This window comes from Mus musculus, chromosome 4 (assembly GCF_000001635.26).
Source record: "Mus musculus strain C57BL/6J chromosome 4, GRCm38.p6 C57BL/6J".
NCBI classification, from domain to species: Eukaryota; Metazoa; Chordata; class Mammalia; order Rodentia; family Muridae; genus Mus; species Mus musculus.
Genome location: NC_000070.6, coordinates 57,683,166 through 57,708,592, shown reverse-complemented (window position 1 = coordinate 57,708,592; position 25,427 = coordinate 57,683,166). Strand labels below are relative to the sequence as shown.

At 44.5% G+C, this 25,427-nt stretch overlaps 1 protein-coding gene across 5 annotated transcripts in view; it reads right to left on the bottom strand.

Annotated features, from left to right (window-relative positions):
* Positions 1 to 25,427, bottom strand: part of Pakap (paralemmin A kinase anchor protein) — a 462,510-nt gene that overhangs the window by 188,392 nt on the left and 248,691 nt on the right. For all 5 annotated transcript variants that reach the window (NM_001384157.1, NM_001384149.1, NM_001384150.1 and 2 more), the window contains 2 exons: positions 20,063 to 20,177; positions 19,049 to 19,070 (listed from right to left, as the gene is read on the bottom strand). In NM_001384157.1, the coding sequence (NP_001371086.1) occupies positions 19,049 to 19,070; positions 20,063 to 20,177 (137 nt within the window). The remainder of the gene's footprint in view (positions 1 to 19,048; positions 19,071 to 20,062; positions 20,178 to 25,427) is intronic.

Genomic DNA, 25,427 nt, shown 5'->3' with positions numbered 1-25,427 from the left:
TTAGTGACCCTAAGCACCAGCTCTCTTCTGTCTTATAGACTCTTGGGATACCCAACGTTTGTGTCCAGTGGCTCTCAACCTGTGGGTCATGACCCCACTCTAGTTCAATGACCCTTGCACAGAAGTTACCTAAGACCATCAGAAAACACAGACATTTTCATTATGATTCATAACAGCAGCAAAATTACAGTTATGAAGTAACAGCTAAGAGATAATTTTTTTGTGGTTTGGGAGTCACCATAACATGAGGAACTGTATTAAAGGACCTCGGTGTTAGGAAGGTTGAAAACCACTGGGCCTAGATACACTCAGGCACACTGGGCTCAGCAGCTTCCAAACCATTGCATCTCCTCTCAATGTTCTCCCTCATCTTGGTGTGAAGTGACATCAATACTGCAGCTTAGTCATTTACTCTTGTAAACCAAAAGCCTTGAATCATGTCTGGTCTCTCCTTCCCTTTCCAACCTCTCACATCCAGTCACTGAGAGGATCTGCTTCAGATTCCCACCATTTTTTTTCAGCACCACCTTTTCCACTAGGCCTTAGTCCAGACACCTCGGTTTTTGTACTCAAGTCCTGAGGACTATACATAAGCACAGAGGGACATATGTTTTTATATGGCCAGGAGGAAGAATGGCATTCTCTCTATATATTTAAAGGTTATATAAAATAAAGGAAGTCATTTGGGAAATGGAGTCAGGAGGATGAGGACTTCAAGGTTGTGCTCCACTGTATAGTGAGTTTGGGGCCAACATGGACTACCTGAGACCCTGTCTCAAAAAGAAAAAAGGAAAGGTAGGAGACAGAAGGAAGAGGAAATATAAGAGGAAGGGAAGAAAGAAGGAGAAGGAAGAGAGGGAAAGAGAAGGAGAAGGAAGGAAATGAGGAAAGAGTAAGAAGGGAAGGAGGGAAAGAGAGATGGAGGAAAAGTAGAAAGGGAGGAAAGAGGAGAGAGGAAAAGGGAGAAGGAGAAAAAGGGGAGAGGGAGAGAGAGGGAGAAGGAGAAAGTTTGCTAACAGTGATCATGTGTGGTTTGGAGTCTAAAATCTTTACAAGCAGGTCATTTATTGGGGAAGCTGCTGAGCCTGTAGCCAGGGCTCCACCTGCCTCAGTTTCCCTTCTCAGAAATCTGTTCCCTGGCTTAGCAGAAGCTCCTGTCAGAATCTGTCCCCATCTTTCCTTTCCTCCGCATCTCACAGTCCGTCTCGCTTTCCAGATACACTGGCCACAACAAACCTCACATTGTGTTCAAGATACTACCCAGCCTCCTCCTGTGGTCTTTCTGCCTAACCTGATTTTCACCATTCTCCTTGAGTAATCTAGAATCTCAGGTCACATACCCGTTCATCAATGTCTGAACCCCTCCCCCCTTTTTTTCTGAATATCTAAAACTTGTTAAGAAGTTCCTGGTTGCCTTTCAGCTGCTAAATCCTATCTCTCCTTCCCCTCACATACAAGCAAATCACCCCAAGACATATCTGAGCAGGTTCTGATTTTAAGATTCTTGCCTGCAACATCCTTTGCACTTTCTACACATCCAGATGCGGCACAGTCATCAACGTCAAGATCAAATGTCCCCCTCCCTGATGCTTTCTCTGAACCTCCCATCTCTAAGTCTCCCCTCTCTTCTTAAGACTCACTGAACGCTTTCTATACTTCTTCAAGGACACTGAACAATTTCCACCCCACAGTGTTTGTATGATCCGGCTGGTTTTGAACCCCAAGTCTTCCCAAGTGCTGAGACTATAGCGAGCACCAACACTAGTATTTGTAGTGATGATTTATCAGATTCATAGCATATTTTAAAATTCTTGCTACCATCTTTGTGTGATCTGACATTGTTAGCACATACCCCAGAGCCTTTTCTATAACGTACCCCATATACACATTTGTCAAACAAATGTGACTAAGTGATCTTCACCAGTTACAAATACTTTGTATATTAGGACAGCAAAGAAAGTTTCATGCAGCAATTAATGTTTGTAACAGTTTAAGGAATCAGTTGTAACATTGTTGCAGTTGCTAGCATGATAAGATACAATCTGTTCACGGTTGACAACTAAGCTAAAATGATCCAGAGGAAAATTCCAATGCCTGGTTTTCACAATATCCATTTTGAACGTTTTAGTTGCTTGGCATAAAGATGAGTATTCAAGTGACATCATGAGAGGTCAACCAATATTTGTCATGGAGGTACATGGGTTCACATACAAAGACTGTGATATTAAAAAAGATATTTATCTCAGTGATTTTTCTGTATAGCATGTGATCAGAGAAACAAAATAGGTATTTACAATTTTACATGGGCCCTAAAGCTTGTCTTTGTAAATATTACAGCTTAATTAAAATTCAGATTTGAATTGAAATATTATCTCTTATCACTAGTAACATAATAATTATCTCCCAAACTTCCAGCAACACTTAAACAAAACAATCTATTAACCTGACATCAGTACAAAGCACGGAACAAAATATTTCTATGCTGGTGTGACAGGATACAAATAATTAGCACGGGGATGTTCAGAGCTGCCCCTCTCTCCCAGAGCATCCTCCATACTTGGTCCATTATTGCTCCTTACCCAGCACTCTGCACCCAACCTCCTTTCAACTTTGCCTGCTCCTGAAAATAGAGGGTGGCCAAAAAAAAGAAAGGATGTTGAGTAGTTCTTTTCTGGAAAGGTGACATAGGAAAAAAGGGGGAAGAGCTCAGTAGGGAAGAAGGGGGAAGCTGGGTGGCATCCAGACAGAGAGGTGGAGAATGTAGCTGGGACAGTGGGGAGAAAGGGAAGCAGATGGTGGAATTTGAGAAATATCACTGAGTAGTGGTGTAAATTATACAACAGGTAGAAAATCAAACCTCAAACTCTGTTTAAAAAAAAAAAAATCCATGAGCTGCTCAAGCTAGCCTCAAATTAGCTTTTCAAGCCTCACCCTCCAGAATACTGGGATTTCAGGCATGGACCACCATGCTGGCTTCTGAATTACTTATATTTTGTGTGTCATTTAAAATGTTATTAAGTGTGTGACATGACACTGGGACAGAACCACACATGAACACAATGTCATTAGGGGGTGTATGCATATTTATAAGTACATATTGTATATGATCAGTTCAATGTTTTTAGAATTGAATACAGAATATTTTAAGTATATTATAACAGATATATTATGCTATAAAATACAATGTCCACGTATACTTTTTTGCTTCTAGGTTAAAAAGTAAGGCTTTAAAAGGAAGCACAAATTTTAATTAATATTGATTTATTTTAATTAACCAATTAATAAATAATTAAAGTTAATCAATTAATTGTGGTTCAAATGGTGATATGGTCCTAATTTCTGTCTGCATTTGCTCTTCTTTGATAAAGGGTACCTAGGAGGACCCATTGAGCATCTCTGACTTAAGCTGGGCATGGTGGCATACGCCTTTAATCCCAGCACTTGGGAGGCAGAGGCAGGAGAATTTCTGAGTTTGAGGCCAGCCTGGTCTACAGAGTGAGTTCCAGGACAGCCAGGGCTACACAGAGAAACCCTGTCTCCAAAAAACAAAAAACAAAACAAAACAAAAAACAAAACAAAACAAAAGTTTCTGACTTAATCAAAGGCAATGTTTTAGTCCTACCCGAGGGTATGAAGGAAGTGTTAGTTAAACTTCCAGAAAGCTACACAGGAGGTTAAGATGTTTACCTCAGTGATTTAAATGAATGAGATGCATATTTTTGCTTTGGTTTCTAAGCAGTAACACCCCAAATTGAATGAGGGTAGAGACAACAGTTTCGTTTCTTCCTTTTTGTGGTCACTAGGGTTGACCCCAAGGCCTTATGCGTGTTTAGCAGGTGCCCTGTCACTGCGCTACAGACGAGATCAGGCGCATTCAGGGTGGTATGGCTGTAGAAGTCACAGGGCTACAGATCCAGCACAAACAATTTCTTTTTTTGAGACCAGGTCTTATTACGTAGACCACTTTGCCTCAAACTTCCCATTCCTCCTCTTCAGCTTCATGGGGTTACAGGTAGGTACCACTACACTTGGCTGCTTGACATCTTTTTACTTTTATTTTGAGACATGGTCTCATTCTGTTGCCCGGGCTAGCCTTGAACTCCCAATTTTTCTGCCTCAGCCTCCCCAGCTTTGGGGTTACAGGCTTGGGCCACCGAGCCTCACAGCATTTTGTTTTCAACATATTGCACTGTGTGCCAGGAAATTTACATCCAACGGCTCTCCCTTCTAGCATGCCTTCGTCTGTAGCCACAAGAAGGACTTCCAGTTGGCCTGACATTCATTCCTTAAGCCTCCCCACATGAAAGGTTTCAGCAGTCTATGCAGAGGTGAGACTCAAATGGGGGGAGGGGACAATGAGGAAAGTGCTTTCTTGGCCATGAGCCCCCCAAGGACTGGCCGAGAGCCCCGTGCACATGAGGAGAAGGATCTGAAGAAAAGCCTTCCAGGACTTCCAGGAAAAGATGGGTGGGGACGGGAGATTCAAGACAGTTTAATGAAAGTTTCACTGAGAGGCTGCTTAGAGTCTGGAAGTACACTTTTAGTGAACAATATATTCAATTGTTGATTTCCAGACTTTGTACACTGACATCAGTAGGAGCAGAGCACATAAAACAGTTTTATGTCTTCCACTAATTCAACAAGACAGCTGGGTAGTGTGTCTATGAATACAAGCCAATGTGACTTGATTCTTTAAAGGAATACAAATGAGTGGCTATTTTTGATGCTTTGATTTGGAGCCTTCCCTCTAGTCCCCCATACCCAAGTGACAGAAACTTTTGTGATGACCCAGGGCTTTGGGGAGCCCAGAGAGATGGGTCTGAGCAGCACATAATGCTTAGTTCTGTTCAGACTCATTCCGCCCTCCCCCCACCCCTTACCTCTGGCAAACAGAAAGCAACTGTGATGATGAAGCCTCCTATAGCAGAGAGAGCAAGGGCACCTGACGCAGGTAAGAGGAAGAACACGGAGCAGGAGCCTGCTTCAGAATCAGCCCAAGCACACAAACGCGACTGTGATCCAGGGGGATGGAAAATTCCATCACGGCACAATCCCTTGACTCAGGCTTGAACTCCTAGCCCACGTCTTTTGCCTCACTGAGGTCACAGAAGAGGGAGAATGGCCAAGGGTCATGCGCACATAGCAGAATCACATGCCTCGCTGTCATTTGTCAGTCTTACAGGAGGCATCTGGAGAGGCAGAAAGATAGCGGCTCTGAACGTGTGTCTTGGGCATACCCATCTTTGGGCCTCATTTACACAGTGTTGGAGCAGCCCCGGTGGCTCATGAGCCAGTGATGTGTGTCGTGCACAGGAGAGCAGTCTTAGGTACATCATTATAGTCACTTGCGAGGGAGGATATTGAGGTCCTGTCTGAAGGACCCCCCCCACCCCCAGTAGCCAGCACTGTAACTTCTCACAGCAACTCATACAAAGAAAAGCAATTACACCTATGTATGGTTATGGATACACACATGTATTCACACCTTCTCCTGAGGTTGGGCATGTAAGATTGGCATGTAAGATTACACTATCAACTATAAAAACAAGGGAGTCAATTTAGAACAGGTTTTTCCCTCTCATCTCAAAGGTCAATCTCTCACTTCAAAAACCAGGAATAAAAAAAATGTTTTTGACTCACTTGTTTTCCCAAGAGATCTTAGTATTCTACAGCATAGTAGGATTTTATAACTTAATAGATACATGTAAAGTAAATGACAGTTTACAACAATTTATCAAATGTTCCCAACATGAAGAAAATGGTCAATGTTTATACGAGGATGAAAATATTGATATTCTTGATTTATTACATATTTCATACCTGGCCTGAATTATCACTGTGTATCCCATAAGTACAATTATTCTGTATCAAGTAAAATAACCTAATCACCCATAAATGAATGAATGAATGAACGAATGAATGAATGAAGATAACAATTGAGTGCTATTGGTGGGTAACATTGATAACGCTAGTTTCTTATCTCTGGCTTCACTCTTTTTTGGTTAAGAAAAGCAAGCCAGGCCTAACAGTTAAAAGAAGCACATTCTAGAGGAGACACAGAGCCCCAGGGAGCCAACCGAGTCAGGAAACTTATCCTGAGCCCTGAGCTATGGCTGCTCTGGGCTTTGAACACAGAGCCTCCGTTCCATTCCCAAGTCATGTTACCTCAAGAATCCTAAGCTTCATAGAAGACACTGGAGGTTGGCACTCGACGTTCTGACTTTTAAAAAGGAGAGACACTAGATCCCATAGGAGTGTGACACTTGGGATACATTAACTCTGGACACAGTTGTCAAAGAGTAGATGCCACCAAGTGCCATACAGAGCTATCACACTGAAGCTTTACAGTGGGATCTCATGTTTGTTTTAGTTAAAGTCCCTAGAAAGACTAGCTAATGTCGGATATAAAGTACATCAAGATTGCAAAGATGCTGTGTCTCTGTGGACTAGCTGGACACATGAAGTCTGGGTGTTGAAACAGTCATCAGATTTTGTATGTAACCTCACTGCCCTGACTTTGGTTGTAACCTGTAACATTGTTATTAGTAAAACAATGAAAATGAATGCTTTTTCAGAGTTGAGGTGAAAATGAACTGAGAATAGTGAGATCATGAGGTACGGTAATCCTGACCTGTAAAGACCCTAACAATAGAGAAGAGTGTTCTGCTTTCAAATGGTTAAACCCTTGATTCAAATCTGATCCAGAAACACAATATGTAAACACAGTGCTTCTTAGTTGGAAATGGGAAGAACACCAGAGTCCTAGTTGTCAAATCATGACCACATTCCCTTCCCTCCTTCCTGCTGTGACTCTGGAAAGCCCCCATATGCAGGAGCGATGACTTGCCAAGAGGAAATGTTAACGGGCATGTCAGATGGGCCAAGGGCATAAGGATACATAGCTCCTCATTTTTTCTCTTTTGAGAGTAAGAAATATACGTGTTGAGTGGGGGCCTGGGGAGGAGGCTCAGTGGGTTACATAGTAGCATCGCAGGTATGGAGGCCTAAGTTTAGATCCTTAGCATTAACATAAAAAGTTGAGTGTGGAAGTGTGTGCCTCTAATCATAGTGGGGAGACAGAAGGATCTCTGGTGTTTGTTAGTCAGCCTGTCCAGCTGAGTCATCTACTACCAGGTTTGGGAGAAACCTGTGTCAGAGAATAAGACAAAAAATGATTGAAGAAGACACGTGACCTCAATTTCTGGCCTCTTTGCACATCTTCTGCACACACATGTGCACCCACTGAAACAAAGGCATTCTGAGGGCTCGTCCGTGTGAAATGCTCAGAAGCAATGGAGAAGAGCAGGTCACATACTTAGCTGAGAGCATTCAGACACATTGCCTGTCATGGGATTGACCGAGATGCTGAGTAGGGTCACCCAGAAGAATACACTGAGGCTTCACTTTGGATAGCCAGACTGAAGGGCAAGGGTGACTGACACCACAGCTGTGGTATCATGTTTTGAGAGAGAATCTTGGTCTATCCCAGAGTATCCTGGAGGGCTCTGAGCACTGTCGTTTGAAAAGACTGGAGACAGAGTAAGGTGTGTCTGGGGGCAGGGAGAGGATAGGGTGTGGGGAGTTCTGTCAAAACAACCAAGAGACTGTGTGGTGTCCTAACATGGTTCGAGGGACAGAATAAGGACCACAAGGTAGAAGATGAGGTAGAAAGATGATAGTCCTACCAGGGGAAGTGTTTTAACAGAACCAGCGGGAAAGGGAATGGACCGCTTGGGTGGAGGTTACACTCTGCTCAGCAAGGGATATAATCATGGCTTGAGAGAGCTGGGGTTCTATTTCAGTAGGGGCTTGAACAGGGCCTCAGAACTTCAAACACATTTTATGAAGACAGAATCCCAAACCTTCCAAACTCTAAACCATCGTACTGTGGGTAATAATACTCAGTAGAGACATTCCGATGGCCTGAGGTTGTATGAGCTTGTACGAATTTCTGAGGGGACAGTTCTAAAGCTGGGAGAATTCTAGGGACGCACGCTGCTGGTAAGTACACTGCACACTCTGCAGTCACTGTAAACCTGATGACGGATATGGACGCCCCATTCCAGAGACAGTCTGGCAAAACAGCTGGCCACATGACGCTTCATGGCCCGTAGCTACACTTAAATGCAAACACGTTCTTAGCTATTAAGTGTGTATGCAAATTTATTTTCTAAAAGACTTCGATCACAATATACTTCTGAAAACACACTTTCTCTCTGGGTCATCATGCATTTGTGGTCTCCTCAAACTGGAAAGGTGCCAGGTTGTAAGTGGAGGTATAGTCTGACTTGCGGCTTCGATTGCCTGGGTGCTTTACCATTGAACAACTTTACACTTTACATTGCTGGGCTATCAATGCTGTCCCAATCCACTCCTCCCTCCCTCTCTCCTCCCCTCTCTCACACCCTCCCTCCCACACTCCCTCTTCCTCCCTATCCTGCTCACCCTCTCTGTCGATCTCTCTTAGAGACTGGGTCTCTCTACATAGTCCTGCCTGTCATGGAACTCACTATGTAGACCAGGCTGCCCTCAAACCCACAGGGATCTTTTTGCCTCCATGCAGAGTGCTGGGATTAAGGGGTATCTGCCACTAGACTCAGTCTCCATGTCGACCTCTCGACATGAATTCATACATCTATGGACCTTTTATTGAGATCATACTTCATGGGCTGCCTATCCTGATATTGAGGTCATACTACATGACCTTTGAGGAAAAGAGCTGAAGAGCTTCTTGCCACAAATTGCCAGGATCTATCAGTACCAAGTTTGTTAGTTACATGTAAGAAGACATGACTTTTCAACAAGTTACCCCAGTTGACCTTAGACATACACTTTGGGGCACTCAGAAGAGTGCTGCTAGTGACTCTTTCATAGAATAGATGCAAGCTTCAGGTTCCAGCTCACCCCTCCTCTAGGTCTCTGAGGATGTAGAACCTGTCTCGGGTATGACCAGATGTCACTTATGACCGCACCAGGCGTTAGAACTCTTGAAAACACAGTATGTAAGGAAGTGTTGAGAGTTTTCTATCAGACATTGAAATTAAGATAGTGCATATGCCACCTGTGTCAATGGTTGGCGTTTTATGTTTTCTTATATTTGAATAAGGAGGGACTTTTTGCTACAAAAAATATTCAGGTTGACCTATCTAAGGATCACTCTGCTTTAAAAGCCCACAATTCTTTTATTTTTCTCAACTATGCCATTATGAGACTTATTTTACACATGAATTTACCTAGCGTGTATGAATCAAACCCTAATGTTCAGATTTGAATCCACCGCACTAATTGCAACTTAGAGCGAGTCATTCTTTCATGCACCCCAGCTCACTGAGCAGAGCAAATGGGTCAGTGGGGAGAGCTATTGTTGTGTCCCTGTTCTGGGGGCACATTACTGAGCATGGCTCCTCATAGTCTACACTAGCACATACAGAGTCTGTACAATGCCACTGTCAAGAAGCAAGAAGCACACATGTTTTAAATTTTGCTTTCACCCCAAGTATCCCCCAAGAACTAAGAATTCCATAAAAGTGAAGGGGGTACATATTCATACTATGGGAAGAGCCCGATTCCCAAAAGATTCTTGCAACAGATTCATAGTCTTTGAAAAAACCTTCCCACCAAGCCTTGAGTCCAACCCTCAACCCAGCCCCTTCAGGATGCTCAACATCAGAGAGGGAAATGGAAAATCCCCGGAGACACAATGCAGATTCATCTAAGAGCAGAGATAGATCCAATGACCACAGATACCAGAAAAAGATGCCCCCTTCCCACCAAAGCTGGAGGGACAATGCCCTATGGTTTCCTTACCACTTCTTGCTAGCCCTCCATTACCTATGGGGCCTGAGCCTGCCCCGTGTGGTCACTGTCTGTGCTACGTCTGAACTGGGCTAAGGATGAGCCTCCCTGTGTGAGGACATTTGGACACCCATCTCACAAACAAATCCCAGAGAAGCATAAGACCACTGACAGTCCTGTTGTCAAAGCAAAAAGGCCCCTGAACTTACCAGCCGCTCTGCTGGCCCCTTCCCACTCGGGTGACCGATCCATTGTGGCTGAACAGATTGGCAGGTCAGAGAGCTAAGAGGAAATGTAACATACTGCATCTGGTAGCAGAAAACAGGGAATACAACAGACACAGTGTTGGGAGGCCCAGTGGGTTCACTGCCCAGACAGCAGCCTTCCTGCCCTACATAATGGCCCACAGGCGGCCACGGGACAAGAGGATTGGTGTCAACAATGCCGGATGTTTGGTGGCTGGAAAGCAGCAGAGCAGCCAAGGCGGGAGCGATCCTGCCCAGAGGGCTCAAGCCTCAGAACTGTCTGTATATGGAAATAGTTAACAGAAAGAACCAGAGTCTAAGCCAATAAGTCCTGATGGTGTAAGGAAGCCCAGGAGGGCCATTTAGAGTCATTATGAATTAGGTACGAGTGACCAACCATGGGACACCACGCTGAAATGTGCATGGAACAGAGTGTTCCCCTTCTCTTCTTACCACACTGAGGTTCTCTTTGTTCTCCCTGCAATGCTGCTGCTGAATCCAACATTGTTGTGTACACTAGACAAGTCTGATACACTGACACCCTCTGGTAGAGAAAAGTGACAGTGTCTACTACTGAGCCCCCCGCCCCTCTGGGCTGTTCTCATTCATCCGAAACCACCAAAAGGAGTCTCCATCCTCTAAAGACCAACTATATCCCTATTGTCAAAACCTTTTTTTTTTTAAATTGAAATCATGTTTGAACACTATATTTTAACCCAAAACACTTCTTATGACAAAGTGAAGGTATCTGTTTTCTTTTATGGAAGTGAAGGTTTTAAAAGAAATCAGTGACTATGCTACTACTCGACAATAACAGAGTTTGGCTTATTTACACCACCTAAATGATAATCAGAAAGAACTAGTTTTCAAAGTGGGTCTATGGCTAGCCTATTACTCTATAGTTTTCTTCTGGCACAAAATATTGAAACATACAGATGATTTGTGAAAATGATAAACGCTATATCACATGTCTAGCTGTTTACACACTTGGTTTAGATCATTTCCTTAGAATTCGCTGCCTGATGATTCCCAAACAGTAAATGTAAATGTCCGTAGGGTTTACTCTGACTCTCCTCCTTACTTTCTCTTCCAAATGGTTAGCCCTATCATTTGTTTTCTCTCTACTCCCTTTTGCCCTTCTCGGCCATTATCATCACTTCTCTGAAGCACAAAAGTGGAACATCTACTACTGAGTGCCCCTAGGCTCAGCCCTGTGCAATCGGCTCTGCTCATGGTACCCAATGCATCTTGTGTACCCTGTGCAACCTACGTATCATCCTTCACATCCTATATGTCCTACGCACCCTTCCCATCCTATGCATCCCGTGTATCCTTCTCATCCCGCATCCTATGCACCCTACCCATCCTTCGCACCCTGCATGCCCTACACACACTTTGCATCCTGCACATCCTACGCACCCTTCTCATCCTATGCATCCCGTGTATCCTTCTCATCCTACGCATCCTAAGCACTTCTCCTCCTCCTCAGATCACGCCCAGGATAAAGCTGTGTCTTCTAGGTTAAGAATATCTGCATTTGCGTTACAGCACTACACTTCTGTACTAAATACACCTCCTATGATTTCCTTTCCTATTGGATTAGAAAACTCAATGGAAACACGGAGACTGTTCTATGTGTTTCATTACTTCCTTGGGGCCTAGCCCTAGTATCAAGTACGTACTCACTGTATATTGTTCATTAAGTTAAATCAGCTCATTTATGGTATAGATACAAAGATCACCCACGGAAAGATCTAGAACCCAAAGCAAAGCAGAATGCAAGGTCATGGTGGAAGGAAATTTCTGAGTTGAAAAGCAATCTATTCTGGAAATTTTTAAATGATAATATTTCCAAAGTATAATTTCTCCACATATAAGAAAGGGTAATGGACTGGACAGATCGCTCAGAGGTTAAGAGCACTGACTGCTCTTCCAGAGGTCCCAAGTTCAATTCCCAGCAACCACATGGTGGTTCACAACCATCTGTAATGAGATCTGATGCCCTCTTCTGGTGTGTCTGAAGACAGCTACAATATATATATATATCATACATACATACATACATACATACATACATATAAAATCTTTAAAAAAAGAAAGTGACAAATGTCTCTAATATGCATTTAGCTTAGTCACTCCATTTATTGATATGTTGAAATTATAGAGTATATACATTTATTTTAAATCAATATAAAATTTTAGAAATTGAAATTTATAGTTTGCTCACCAACTGTGTTATCTAGTGTATGCCGTCCCTGATTATAACAGTAAAATATAAATGCAGGGAAAGAGGAGGGGGGAGTCAAGAATATTCTCTGAACTGGAAACAGAACTTTCTGAGATATATTCTTTCAAAAGACCACTTCTCATACACATTAAAGTGAACTCCAGAATTTATTGTTTTGATTTTGCTACCTCAGGCTGAGGTTGCAAATACCACCACCACTACTCAGCTCAGCAGAGGAAGTCTTACTGGACTGAGGAGGGAGAGCATCAGCTGTACTTGGATGAACACTTGGTCAAGCCCACTTAGAAGGTGAGGCACAAAGAGGTGAACACTGACAGGTAAGCCAAGGTATCAGGGGAAGAGGAAAGGCCTGGAACAAGACATAAGGAGCTGGGTATCTCCCAGAGAGAAGCAGGAAAGCATTGAAGGGAGATGCTAGAAAGCCTGGCTCTGTATGATGCTAAAGCCTGGCTCTGTATGCTGCTAAAGCCTGGCTCTGAATGATGCTAAAGCCTGGCTCTGTGTGATGCTAAAGCCTGGCTCTGTATGATGCTAAAGCCTGGCTTTGTATGATGCTAAAGCCTGGCTCTGTATAATGCTTCTCCTTCTCCTGTATTATGGTTAAGGATCCCAGAACAACAATCACGCGTCAGGAGTTGCATGTAACTGTTCCCTGTGTCTTTGAGCGGAAGATGCCACCATCATCTCAGGCTCCACATGCTCCTATCAGAATCTGTACTGCTGCCCATCGGCAGCTTCTTGGGTATTCTGTCTGTGAATCACGGCCTACAGTTCCCTTAGGATCCTGAATGGCAGCCTCAACTCCTCCCACATTTCATAACTACCCTAACTTAAAAAGAAAAAGAACTACATGTGTGTCCTAAGTGTGTATACATGGATGCACCTACAGAGGCCGGAAGAGGTTGCCGGGTGTCCCCTCTATTGATTCCTTTGAGGCAAGGTCTCTCCATGAACCCAGTCGGTGGCTTGCATTTTCTTGGCTAGGCTGGAAGCTAGCAAACCCTAGCGATCTTTCTGTAATCCCTTGAGGCTGGGATTACAGGGACGCCTGGCTTGTTCTATTGAGGATGCGATCTGAAGACTACAGAGTCTGTGCTCTGGCAGCTAAGCCATCTCTCCAGCTCCCTGCTTATGGTTATCCCTATTGGGTTGCTTTAGTTCAGGGAGATCCTCTTGCCCTTTACAGCTTTCAGCCTTCACACTGGAAAGACCTATCAACAGACACTGGGCTAGGATCAGTTTCACTCTCTGGCAACCAGGCTATGTGCCGACTCACATATGAGTCTGAGCAGTGCAGGATGTGCTGGTATTGGTCCATCATGTTCTTAGGGCAAAGGTGGAATTTTTCTAAGACAATGGATTTTTCCATATCAACCACATGGGACAAAAAAACAGGACATGATATAGATAAGGACTCTCACGCCTGTAACCTCAGCTCTTGGGAGACTAAGCCAGAGCACAGCCATAAGGTCAAGCCAGCCTGGGCTATATACCAAGTTCCAGGCCAGCCCAGGCTACAGAGTGATACCCTGTCTGAAAACAAGAAGAGCATTAATGAAACCCCAGGTAGATAGAGTTAGTGCATGCCTGTAATCTCAGTATTCAGGAGGCAGAGGCAGGAGGAGTGCCACAAGTTTGAGGCCAGCCTACTTTTCGTAGAATTCTAGCCCAGCCAGGGCTACAGTCTAAGACTGTCTCAAACAATCCCCGAGACCAAACAAAAGGAGGAACAAGACACAAGGACAAGGTGGGAAGGCTTTAGACAGTAAAGGTCATGTTTCCTTTCTCTCTTCAGCTTTACACACACTGGAGCTTGGATCCCAGGCAGGAAAGACAGATTTGAATATCCTTTCACTGCGGGGAGGAAATCTGGCTAGGAGAAGGTTATGAAGCACCCTGGAGAGGAATCCCTAAAGATGGGTTGGAATTTGAATCAGGGGCTGAGTAGCCATATAAATGTTGGATATTTTTCTCTAATCTTAAACTTCTATTACTCATGAACTCAGCTGGCAGCTATCTCTCTGCTTCCACTGTAGGATGGGTATGGAAGGATGCTTATCCCGAACAAGCACAAGGCAGGGCCAGCAACAGCAGTGTGGGATAAGCCCATCTTCAGGGGCGGGCAATGTTTTGATTACAGTGACTCCTGGAGAGACGAAGCAGCTCTCTGGGACTACGGCGAATGAGGAGAGGGAAGATGACTAGAGCAGACCTGGAGACCTTTTGCATTTCACTGAAGACTTCCAGACATCTCTGGAATGGGACCTTAGCAAGTGTGGCTTCTCACGTTCAAATGAGAGATAGAGGTTCAAGTCATTAAGATCGAGTAAGGCCCCAGAGAGTGGTCGCATGCATGTCTATTACATCCTGTGTTAAAGATAGGGTTGCTGGGTGAACATTTCAGCAGCTGGAAGCAAAAGCCACTTACAGACATGAGATTATGCCTCTGAAAAGGCCAGTAGCTCAAACTTCTGTCTTATACTACTCCAGGAGGCTCCTCCTGGTCAGATCTGAATGGATGATAAAACGTCTAATGTGCACCAGCTATAAGCCCACTGACCACAACTCTTGGAGGGCTGGGCCTGTATGATTTCTGCTAGGAGATGATGGCATGGCTTATCAGAGGGGGACCAGAGTAGTCCCCTCAATGCATCATTAACTACAAACCTTAGGTTGGGTGTGGTGATGCACACCTTTAACCCCGGAGCTCCAAAAGCAGAAGCATGGAGATCTAGGTGAATTTGAGGCCAGCCTGGTCTACCTAGCAAGTTCCAGGGTAGTCAGGACTACATAGAGAAACTCTGTCTTTAAAAAAAAGAAAAGTGCTAAACCTTATTTGTCACACATCCAGGGAGACCTTGAAAGCCCTGCACACAGTATAACAAATGGCCTTTAGCTGGCCTGTCACTAAGCTCTCCTCTTCCTGTCACAGCCAGGGGGTCTCTCAGAATTCTCTCGTCTGTCAGAGAGGATTGAGAACATCACCCACCCGTGGGACAGAAACTCAGAGTGTATCCTTGCACAGCTAAAACATTGCAATACTTATGAAGAACACACATAGCTAGAGCTAGAGGGGCAGCCCTGTGAGAACTCTCCTTAAAATGTAACTTAATAAGTAATCAAACATTGAGATTTCCCAATCACAGCATAGAGTTTTCCATGTGGCCTCAGCATACCACAGACTAGGATAGAAGAATCTAAGATCAGTATCTGATAGCAAAACTGGGAAAGGCCCGGGACACATAAGTTCCTTTGCTTGTTCTGGCCAAGGCTTTATATTGGAACAGTGATAGCGGAAGATTCATGCTGTGCTGGATACTTTAAGTGTCAGCTCGATGCAATGTAGAATCAGTTGGGAAGACTCAGTGAGAGGTTTTTCTAGGTCAGGTTGGCCTGCAGGCATATCTGTGAGGAATTGTCTTAACCGTCTCCTTTTTAGATTTATTTTATTCTAAGTGTATGAGTGTTTTGCCTGCATGAACTATGTGTGCCACATATATGGTTGATGCCCCAGAATTCAGAAGAGTATATTGGATCTCCTGGAACTGGAGGGCACATTGTGAGTGTTGGGAATTGAACCCAGGTCCTTTGCAAGATCAACAAGTAATCTTTTTATCCCTTCCTTTCCTTTCCTTTCCTTTCCTTTCCTTTCCTTTCCTTTCCTTTCCTTTCCTTTCCTTTCCTTTCCTTTCCTTTCCTTTCCTTTCCTTTCCTTTCCTTTCCCTTCCCTTCCCTTCCCTTCCTTTCCTTTCCTTTCCTTTCCTTTCTTCTTTCTTTCTTTTCTTCCTCCCTCCCTCCCTCCCTTACTCTCTCTCTCTCTCTCTCTCTCTCTCTCTCTCTCTCTTTCTTTCTTTCTTTCTTTCTTTCCCTCCACCTCTATAGCTTTCTGTTTTTGTTGTTGTTGTTGTTGAGGCAGGGTTTCTCTGTGTAGTCTTGGCTGTCCTGGAACTCACTTTATAAACCAGGTTGGCTTTGAACTCAAAGCTCAGCTTCACTCTGCCTTCTGAGTGCTGGGATTAAAAGCGTGTGCCATCACTATTGCCAGGTACAAGAAGTAGTCTTAAATGCTGAGCAATCGGTCTCTCCAGCCCCTTGGGAGACTGCCTTATGTTAATCGATGTGGGAAGAACTGCCCACTGTGGGTGGTACCATCTCCTAGTTAGGGAACCCTGGACAGTGTAAATAAATGAAGAGAGGCAGCAGAGTTCAAATAAGCAAGCATGCATTCATTTTTCTCTGCTCTTGATTGTGGGTGTTTTAATTCCTGTTGCTTTGACTTCCCTACTATGACAGACTGTAACCTGAGATTGTGAGTTAACATAAAATCTTCTTCCTCTAAGTTGATTGGGGGAGGGGGGGCTTGGTATTTTATCACAGCAACAGAAATAAAATTAAAGCACATACCATATGCAATTTATACTCAGACAAAGCACCAAAAGAACAGCACATAAGCAGGCTGAAGGCTCAGGTCAGTAACAATGTTATTTAAAAAGAGGAGGGGCACATTGTGGCTTGATCAAGAAATTGTAATCAAGAGTGGAATGAACTGTTCCTGATGACCAAGGTGTTGTCATCAAAAACCATCAAAGACTCTGCAAACACGCACACACACTCCCACTCACACTCACCCTCCTCCTCCTCAACACTATTAGGTATAGGATGCTGTGGTTGACTCTGCAGAATCTACACAGTTTATCTAGTCCAGGCCAGAACTCAGTTCTGTAGTCAACATATCTCTGAAACTAAGGTTTTCTTTCAGTATCATTCTAGAATAATTTCTTACTAAGCCTTAATAACAAGAGTTGATTGATTCTCAGAGTGTTCATGAGAACTTAGGATCTATGAAACAAAACCAGGCTTCTCAAAGTCCCCCAACTGGCACACATTGGGGGTTTTATCTCAGACTATAAAATGACCTAGACATTGATCATAGTCTTATTAGCGTGTGTGCCTTTCTTCAAACTTCTTTCTTGGCTAGTAAGTACAACAGACGGAGAAGTCATTCAGGCTTACTGAGAACCACATAGGTTAGGAATCACAATGTGGACAGGCTAGACCACAGCCATCCCTTCTATGGATCCCAGGAGACCCTCCTAAGCCTGAGTTCACCCAGCTTTAGGCTTCCAAATTCTTTTGCCAGGATTCCTTCTAGCTCTGTGAATGCTTGCTTGCAGGGTCCAGAGAATACAGTGAGTGGGAAGGCTACAGGGGGAAATGAGTGGAGGTGCAAATGAAAGAGACAATGGGGTGGTAACAATTGGCAAGATGGCTCCATGCTGGCTTATTGATTGAGTAGTGGACCACCCAGGCATCCATGCCAGCCACACCCCGATCAGAGGCAGGACATACAGATGCCTTCCAAGGAAGGTACTGGTTAGAGGAAGGAGGAGGGGGAGGGGCACAGCAGGAAAGCACAGCAAGCCTTCTGCAGGTGCAAGTACCTGTGGGTCTGCAGCCCAGCCCCAGCCCAGCCAGGCAGTGACTCCACCTCCACAATCCTCTAAACTCTGTTTCTCCATGTGCAGTGCTCCCTGGTTCCCGAGTCCACCCCTTCATCTGTTTCCCACTTTCAAAGCACAGAAGAGCCTCAACTGAGCCACCTCCTAGAGGAGCTGGGCTTCTCTCCTAGAAATGAGCTTGGTTCTTTTCTCCCAGAGTTCCTGCTGCTGTGTTCCTGCTACGGGTTCTGAGAACAGAAGGTTTCCTTTATGTCCCCTCAAAGATCACCTACATGAGTGCTCAAATCCAGGTCTTCTACTCGCTGGAGGGACAATCATGATACCTTCTCTGAGGTTTTATTTGGCCTATCTTTTGCACCAGTCAGAACTGTCCTACATACAAATGTCTGGCCTGTGGTTGATCCAGAAGAAATGTATTACACGTCATTATATTTTTAAAAACTATCCCCCCTTTTGTTCTGAATGACAATGGGAAATGTTCTGGCGCTAACTCCTCTGGCCTCTGATCCTCTTCCAGGTTAGAGGCTGACTGTGTGAGAGCCACAAGAGGCGCGGGTAGCAGCTGATGCTCCCATGTGTCCTTGCATTCCAAGCCCAACCAGTGAGGGCCAAATGAAAATAACAACTCTGAGTTCGTAGCTGAGGTCAAGGGATGCAGTGAAGCACGGAAGTGTAGTCCCAAGTTCATCCCCACAGCCCAGGAAGGCAGAGGAGGGGACAGGAAAAGGACCTGTCCCTTCCTGTCTGGCTGGGATTATGGGGACTAGAGTCCTACTCCTACTTTCCAGGGCTCAGGGTCTGATGTCACGGCAGGGAGGGTAATTATTCCTAGCCCAGTTTCCTTGGAAGGCTAGCGAGATTCTAGAATAGTTTGGGAAGGATGAAGGAAAGGAGGGCAAAGAGAGCTCCACAGGTCGCAGAAGTTTTCCTAAGCAGCAAATCACCTCTGATGTGACTTTGTTACTGAGGGTGATGGGTCCGTTCCTGCAAGGGACTTAGTTCTGACTCCAGCATGTTCTTTTGCCAACCCCTTTCAAGAAAAGTCCAGACAGCAAGTGTTTGAGGTCATGGGACCGAGAGCTGGCAAATGTGCTAACAGGAGCATCAAGTCAAGAGGCAGAGGCAGAAAAGACGGCAATGTGACCTCTTAGGGCGCTGCCAGCTAGGTTGCTGCCCCTTGCCTGGGATGCCCTTAGGAAGTGTCCCTTCACATCTGTCTCCTGGTGAGTCTGTATAAATGAAAACCACTCCGAGGACCAGGAGGAAAGCATCCGAGAACAGCCGGGGCAGTGTGCACTTACCTCCATCAGCAGTGGAGAAACTCTGTGGAGACAAAAGCAGGGCAGAGCGTCACTGTGCCTGTGCAGGCATGCCCCACTCCCAGCCCCCAAAACACAGACCCAGACCTTGGCCAGCAGCAGGCAAGACCCAAGCTTACTTTTCTCCTGGGATCAGTGAAGGATTTGATATTCTCAATTGACACAGAATGTCAATCAATTTACTGAGAGATAAATTCAATCATCCAGCAACTCTTCTGAGTCGTGATGAAGATGTACTGTTAGAGGGATCCCATCTTGAATTTCATTTTATATATGTTTGGGGTTTGAGGGTATTTGTTTGTTTTTTGATCACTGAGAATGTGGTCCTGAGAAACTCAGAGCCTCAAGGTCTCTCTGGATGTTACCACATACAGCCATTTATTTTTGTTAGGGGGATTTCCGTGCATTTACACCCTGTATTTTAGGATTCCTGTCCATTTGCTACAATGTTGCCTCTAGGGCTTCCATAAAGGAAAGACTTGAAAGGCAAATTCTAATTAAAGCCACATTAGGTCATCTAATCTGCTTAATAGGAACAGGCCTTGCAATTCGAATGCGCAATTTGAAGACTTTTCAGACACTGGGGAAGGATGGGTGTGGCAACCGCATATAAATGGGATTAATTTAATAGACTTGTCCCCATGCCTCCTAATGAAGACAGGCCACTCTGCAGCAGGAATAGCGCGTCGGTTCCCTGCACTTCTGTCTTCTTTTCAGAGTTCTCTGGCTACCATCTAGACCAGTGGTTCACAACTTCTTTGGGGGTCCTATATCATATATCCTGCATATCAGATATTTATTTATGACTGTAACAGTAGCAAAATTATAGTTATAAAGAAGCAACGAAGTAATTTTATGGGTGGGGGTCACGACAACAGGAGGAACTGTATTAAAGGGTCTCAGCATTAGGAAGGTTGAGAACCACTTTCCTTTCCTAGAGGACCGCCCCTGATTTGGATTAGAGAAACTCTGCTTTTTTTTCTCTTTCTGCTTCACCTTCTGCAAGTCCTTGAAGGATTTCTCCGTCTCCTTCAGTTTCTCCAGGATGATCTGCTCTTTGGCGGATATCTGGGACTCTTCACTTTCGAGCGCTTGTATTTCCTGCTCCAGCCTGGAAGACACACAAACAGAACACAAGATGCTTTATTGTCCTGCTAGCCACTGGCAAGTGAGCAGCCACCTTCCTGCTGGCGACCTGTAACGTTCATTGTTCGCTACACTGAGAAACAAGGCCAAAGTTTTTCCATTACAGAGTATCCTGTGCATCCAACTTTGTTGCCAGGAAGACACTGATCAAAGGGAAACAATCCAGGATTGGCTCCGTTGCTTCATGGCCATTGCTCTGGCACCCCAACTACCTTGCTGGTGTGTATATTTCTTATTCGGAGGTGGATTGTGTATACATAGCTCAGGACATACAGTCAAGAGGAAAAAGCTTCAGAATCTCCTAGCTATTTCAGAATGACATCTTTTTTCTTTGGATCTCTTCTTTCTGAGGCCAAGGTTACCAGGTCTTCTCTGGGCTCTAGAGGAGAGGTACAAGAAGAACAACCCAACGCAAACCCACCCAAGCCTCTGTGCTTTTTGTCTTATTTTCTCTAATTTCCCCTCTAAGATAATTCACAGAGATGTATGTAGAAGATTTTACTGAAAATTTGGACAGCAGAAGAGTTTTACATCTGCATTCACACCTCTGCATTCACACCTCTGCACCCCCAGGCCCCTCTCCTTTGGATTCTATTTGCAGTCAGCCCACACACAGCCTCCCCAGTCCATGGTTGCTAGAGCATTTTCCCTGGTCTTAGCTATTCTGATTGTCTCATCTCATCGACTTTGTGCAACCTAATGTATGTATGTATGTTGAATGTATGTATATTGAGAATGTATGTCCTCCCTCACCTTGTTGAATTTTTAATCCGGGTGGGGAGATTAATAATGCCTGTTGCTATTTGGGGGCCAGGTCATTCCTCTCTACAGGGACTGTTCTGTGCATCATAGAGTGTTTATTAGCATGCCTGGCCTCCACTTGACAGATGCCAATAACATGAGTGCTGTCCCTTGAGATATTAGCAGAGTAGAGATGCTGCAGCCTTCTTCCAGGAAGAAAATCAACTCAATAGAAAACTGCTGCTTTAGCATATGGTAGACTTGATAAGAATGCTGATAAATAGCAGTTAATAGGTTAAGAAAGATGAAGGGGTGAAGCTAAGGGTGTCGATTATTGGTAGGGTATCTACCCAGCATCTGTGAAGCCTTGGGTTCCATTCATAAGGAACCAGGTATGATGGTAGATGCTTGTAATCTGACACTCAGGAGGCAGAGTCAGAAAGAGTTTGAGGGGACTCTGGGATACTTGTGGTCCTTTCTTAGAACAAAGGAAACAACGGGGTGGGGGAGGTGCAGAAGTGGGAAGTCTCCCCTACAGGTGACTCTCTGGAAACTGAAGGGGCGAGGGCACCTAAGCTGAGCCCTCAAGAATGGCTGGAGAAATGTAGTTCATCAGAGCAAACAGAGAGCCACTGTGTAAGCTAAGCACAAATGGAACGGGGCATGGCAGTGATGGGGGTGGGGGTGGGGGAGGGGTGTCAGGTAGCATGGAGATGTGGGAGGAGGGGTCAGTAGCACAGGGAGGCTGGATACTTTGGGGTCCTGTAAGTCACATGTCCATGAGTAGGAGGCATGCCCAGTCCATACCACACTGTAACACAGAGTCACTCAGCAGAGTCCTGCTTACAGGAGCATCGGAAAGAAGAAATAGACAACTTTAAACTTAGGACAGTGAGTTTGAGGGAGGCTATTTTAGTTTTAGACAGTCTATGCAGCCCTTGTCTGGAACTCTATATAGACCAGGCTAGCCTCTAACTCACAGAGATCTGTCTGCCTTTGCTTTCGCTCCTGCCTCTACCTCCCAAGTATGGGGATTTAAAGTTTGTACTGTCATGCTCTGTGTTTGTTTGTTTTGATAGGGTCTTGCTATTGTAGCCCTGGCTGGCCTTGGATTGATTTATAATCCTCCTCTTAGTGCTGGGATAAATTTGTTAACGGAGCAGTATTGTAATGACAATTGAGACTGGTCAAATATGTGTATGCATCCAATTATATGTATCTATATCATAATATACTCCTGTAATATATCTATATCTATACCTATATCTTAATTATAATGGAAACATAGGCATACATATGTGCATGTATTCATAATTAGGTGTATATTTATCTATCTGATACTATCTAAGGTAGAAGGATTACAAAGAACGTAACCTATCCTTCCACTATGCCCAAATCTGAATAGAAGTGGGCCACTTTTCAAGGAAGATTAAGACTGAAAATAATAAAAAAAATGTCAGTCATTGGGTAATAAGTTACAGATTATTTTAATTTTGTTTTTTTTTATAAGTTCTGGCATCTTTTCAAGTTAAAAAATACCATGCTTAGGTGAATAGTTCACCACTAGAATGCTTGTTTAGCATATTCGAGGTTCTGGCTTTGATATCAGCCAGATATCTCAATGTGTAGAGGTGCCTGCCATCTGGCAACCTGAGTTCAGTTCTTGGGATCCACAGTAGGAAGCAAGGATCAATTTCTGGAAGTTGTCCTCTGACTTTCACATATCCACTGTGACATACATGTCCTACTCCTGGACACACACAAAGTAAGTAAATAAAACTGTAATTAAAAAATATATCACATATTGGGGCTGGAGAGATGGCTCAGGGATTAGGAGCACTGAGTGTTCTTCCAGAGGTCTTGAGTTCAATTTCCAGCAACCACATGGTGGCTCACAACCATCTGTAATGGGATCTGATGCCCTTTCTTGATGTGTCTGAAGACTTCATTAATGTACTCATATAAATAAATTTTAAAAATCACATATTACTTATCTAACTAGATTGCCTGATTTAGAGACAATTAACTGCCTTTAAGATACTTCCCAAGACCACATGCTGAGGAAGCAGTGTCTCACAGGCTGTGGGATAAGCAGGGACCAGGGTCTCAGCTTCTTGGTGTCAACTCAAAGGGTTAAACAGTACCAACAGCTATGTAAATACAAACCCAACATTTACTGGGTGTGTTTAACTGGCAGCAGAAGTAGACACTTCACAGGATTATAAAAACAACCCAAAATTGTGTTAAATATGGCTGACTTAAACAAACAAACAAAATCCAGGGTAGGGGGTATGTCCCTACGGAGCTTTCTTTCTATGAAGCAGCCCCAGGTAGTCGAAAATTCTCTTTGACCTGGTGACCACAGGCTGGCTTGCATCTCCACAGCCTGCCCCTGTTTTAGAGAGCTCAGATGTATGTTTCAGCTGCTAAAGATTTAGGTCATGATACTGTGTTGCTTCGTAACTGAGAAGGAAGGGAGAGGGGCAGAGGGAAACAAGGAAACTAAATCTTTTGATAACAACCAAGTTTTATCCCAAACGGAATGACTGGAGAGGAGAGGAGTCTGTGTAAGCCTAAGTTAGCCGGATCTAAGAAGCCAAGTTTCTTTATTACAAAACAGCTGTGGCTTCGGGCCAGAGGGGCCTAGGGTACTGGATGGCCAGGCCACCACTTCGCTCTTACAAACTTGAGTCTCAGGGTTGGGGAACCTCTCAAGAGGTTAAGGATGCTGTTGTGTTGTTGTTTCACGACTGAAACCTAACTCGGTCTCTGGGTGCCAAGTAGATATTGCTGTGCTAAAAATAAACGGTCAGAAAGTGTAATTTATACAAGGTTAGTCAAGGCTTTACGGTCTGCGTCAGGTACACAACAGCCTCTGACTGGACTTCTTGGTTTCTTCTGAACAGAGAGGAGGCTGTAAGAAGATGTAAGAACACAGCACCGCTGTGGAGAACTAACGCAGGAGAGGAGAAAGGGTCTTATGAAATGTATCTAACCCTCAGAGCATCCTCATGGAAGAACACAAAGGACCTCTGACTCTTAAAATACACTCATCATCCTCTGGAATTTACTCATGCATCCATCTATCTAATGTTATGCAGATATTTTCTCTGTTCCTGGCAAGGTGCTGAGCATCAGAAACAGGAAGATAAATCAAGTACAGAGTCTGCTCAGGAAAGCTCTCTGTCACCTACATAACCACACACTGTAAAGCTGGAAAGGGTAATGGGTAAAGAACAACGTGTTGGGGCTGAGTGTGGTAAAACTGCAAGTTACCCACACAGCCTCATACCTTCTTTACCTCAATCCCATTTTGCTGGGGAGAGCAATGAGCCTAGATGAAATGTCCGTACCACAGCTTCCACTTAGATGAAGGCAGCCGTGGGTCAGTTTGGGTGAACAACATGTGTATAAAGTTGTGTGTGTGTTGGGGGAGGGGTAGAAACTTCCAGAAAAGCTCAGTAAGAGCAGAAGGAGTGTTGCTTTCAAAGGTACACACCCTGACTTGACTCTTTTTCTTACAGGTTCCTCATGGGAGTGTCATAGCAGGTTCTAGTTGCAGCAGTGACACCCGCTTCAAGCTCAGTAACTTTCAATGGAGATCTATCAGCTTACTCTTCCACAGGTCAAACATCTGACATGGGGGGCATCAGTCAAATATCAAAATGTTTGTCAGGGCTGCGTTCTCCTCTAGGGGCTCCAGGAGAGCATCCATGTCTTCCTCTCTTCCAACTCCCCCAGGCCATCTGCATTTCCTGGTCCATGGACCTCTCCCTCCATCTTTGAAGTGCATGCCTCATCTCTCTGGCCATTTTTCTGAGGTCATCCCACCTCCGCGTCTGCTTCGGCCTCTTAGTCTATGCGATGGTTTGGATAGTGCGCTCCCTACACGCGAAAAATGTGCTTGGCTCTCACTGTGGCAATGTAAACTGTAGTAACATTTGTAAAAGGCAGATCCTTCTAGAAGGTGTTATCACTGAGGAAGCTATCCTTTGGGGAGGTTGATGGAATTCTCTGCCACCCACTGAGTTCCTCTAGCACCGTGTTGTAGACACAGAGAGCCTGACTCTTGAATCCTTATTTTCTGTCCCACTGTGTGTTTCTTCCCGCTTGCCCTCACTGTCATCCTCATGCTAACAAGTAGCCAAGGGGAGGCTCTCACCAGAAGCCAGGATAAAGAAAGTCAAAAACCTGGCTCTGGTTTTTGACTTTCAACTTCTGAACAGCAAAACTCACTTTTCTTTATAAAGTGCCTGTGCTATTTTCTCCCAGCTGCAGAAAACAGATAAATATGCATCTCATTTCTCCACTGTTACCTGACTTATCACGGATTCAGAGGTTAGGATGCGAACGTCTTTGGGGGTCACTGTTCTGACGGACCTAGGGGATACAGTGCTCGAGGAGCAGGCACCCAGCGCCCACAGCGGCAAGACTGTGGTCAGAACAGCTGAGTGTAGAAAGCCAGAGGCAGCTT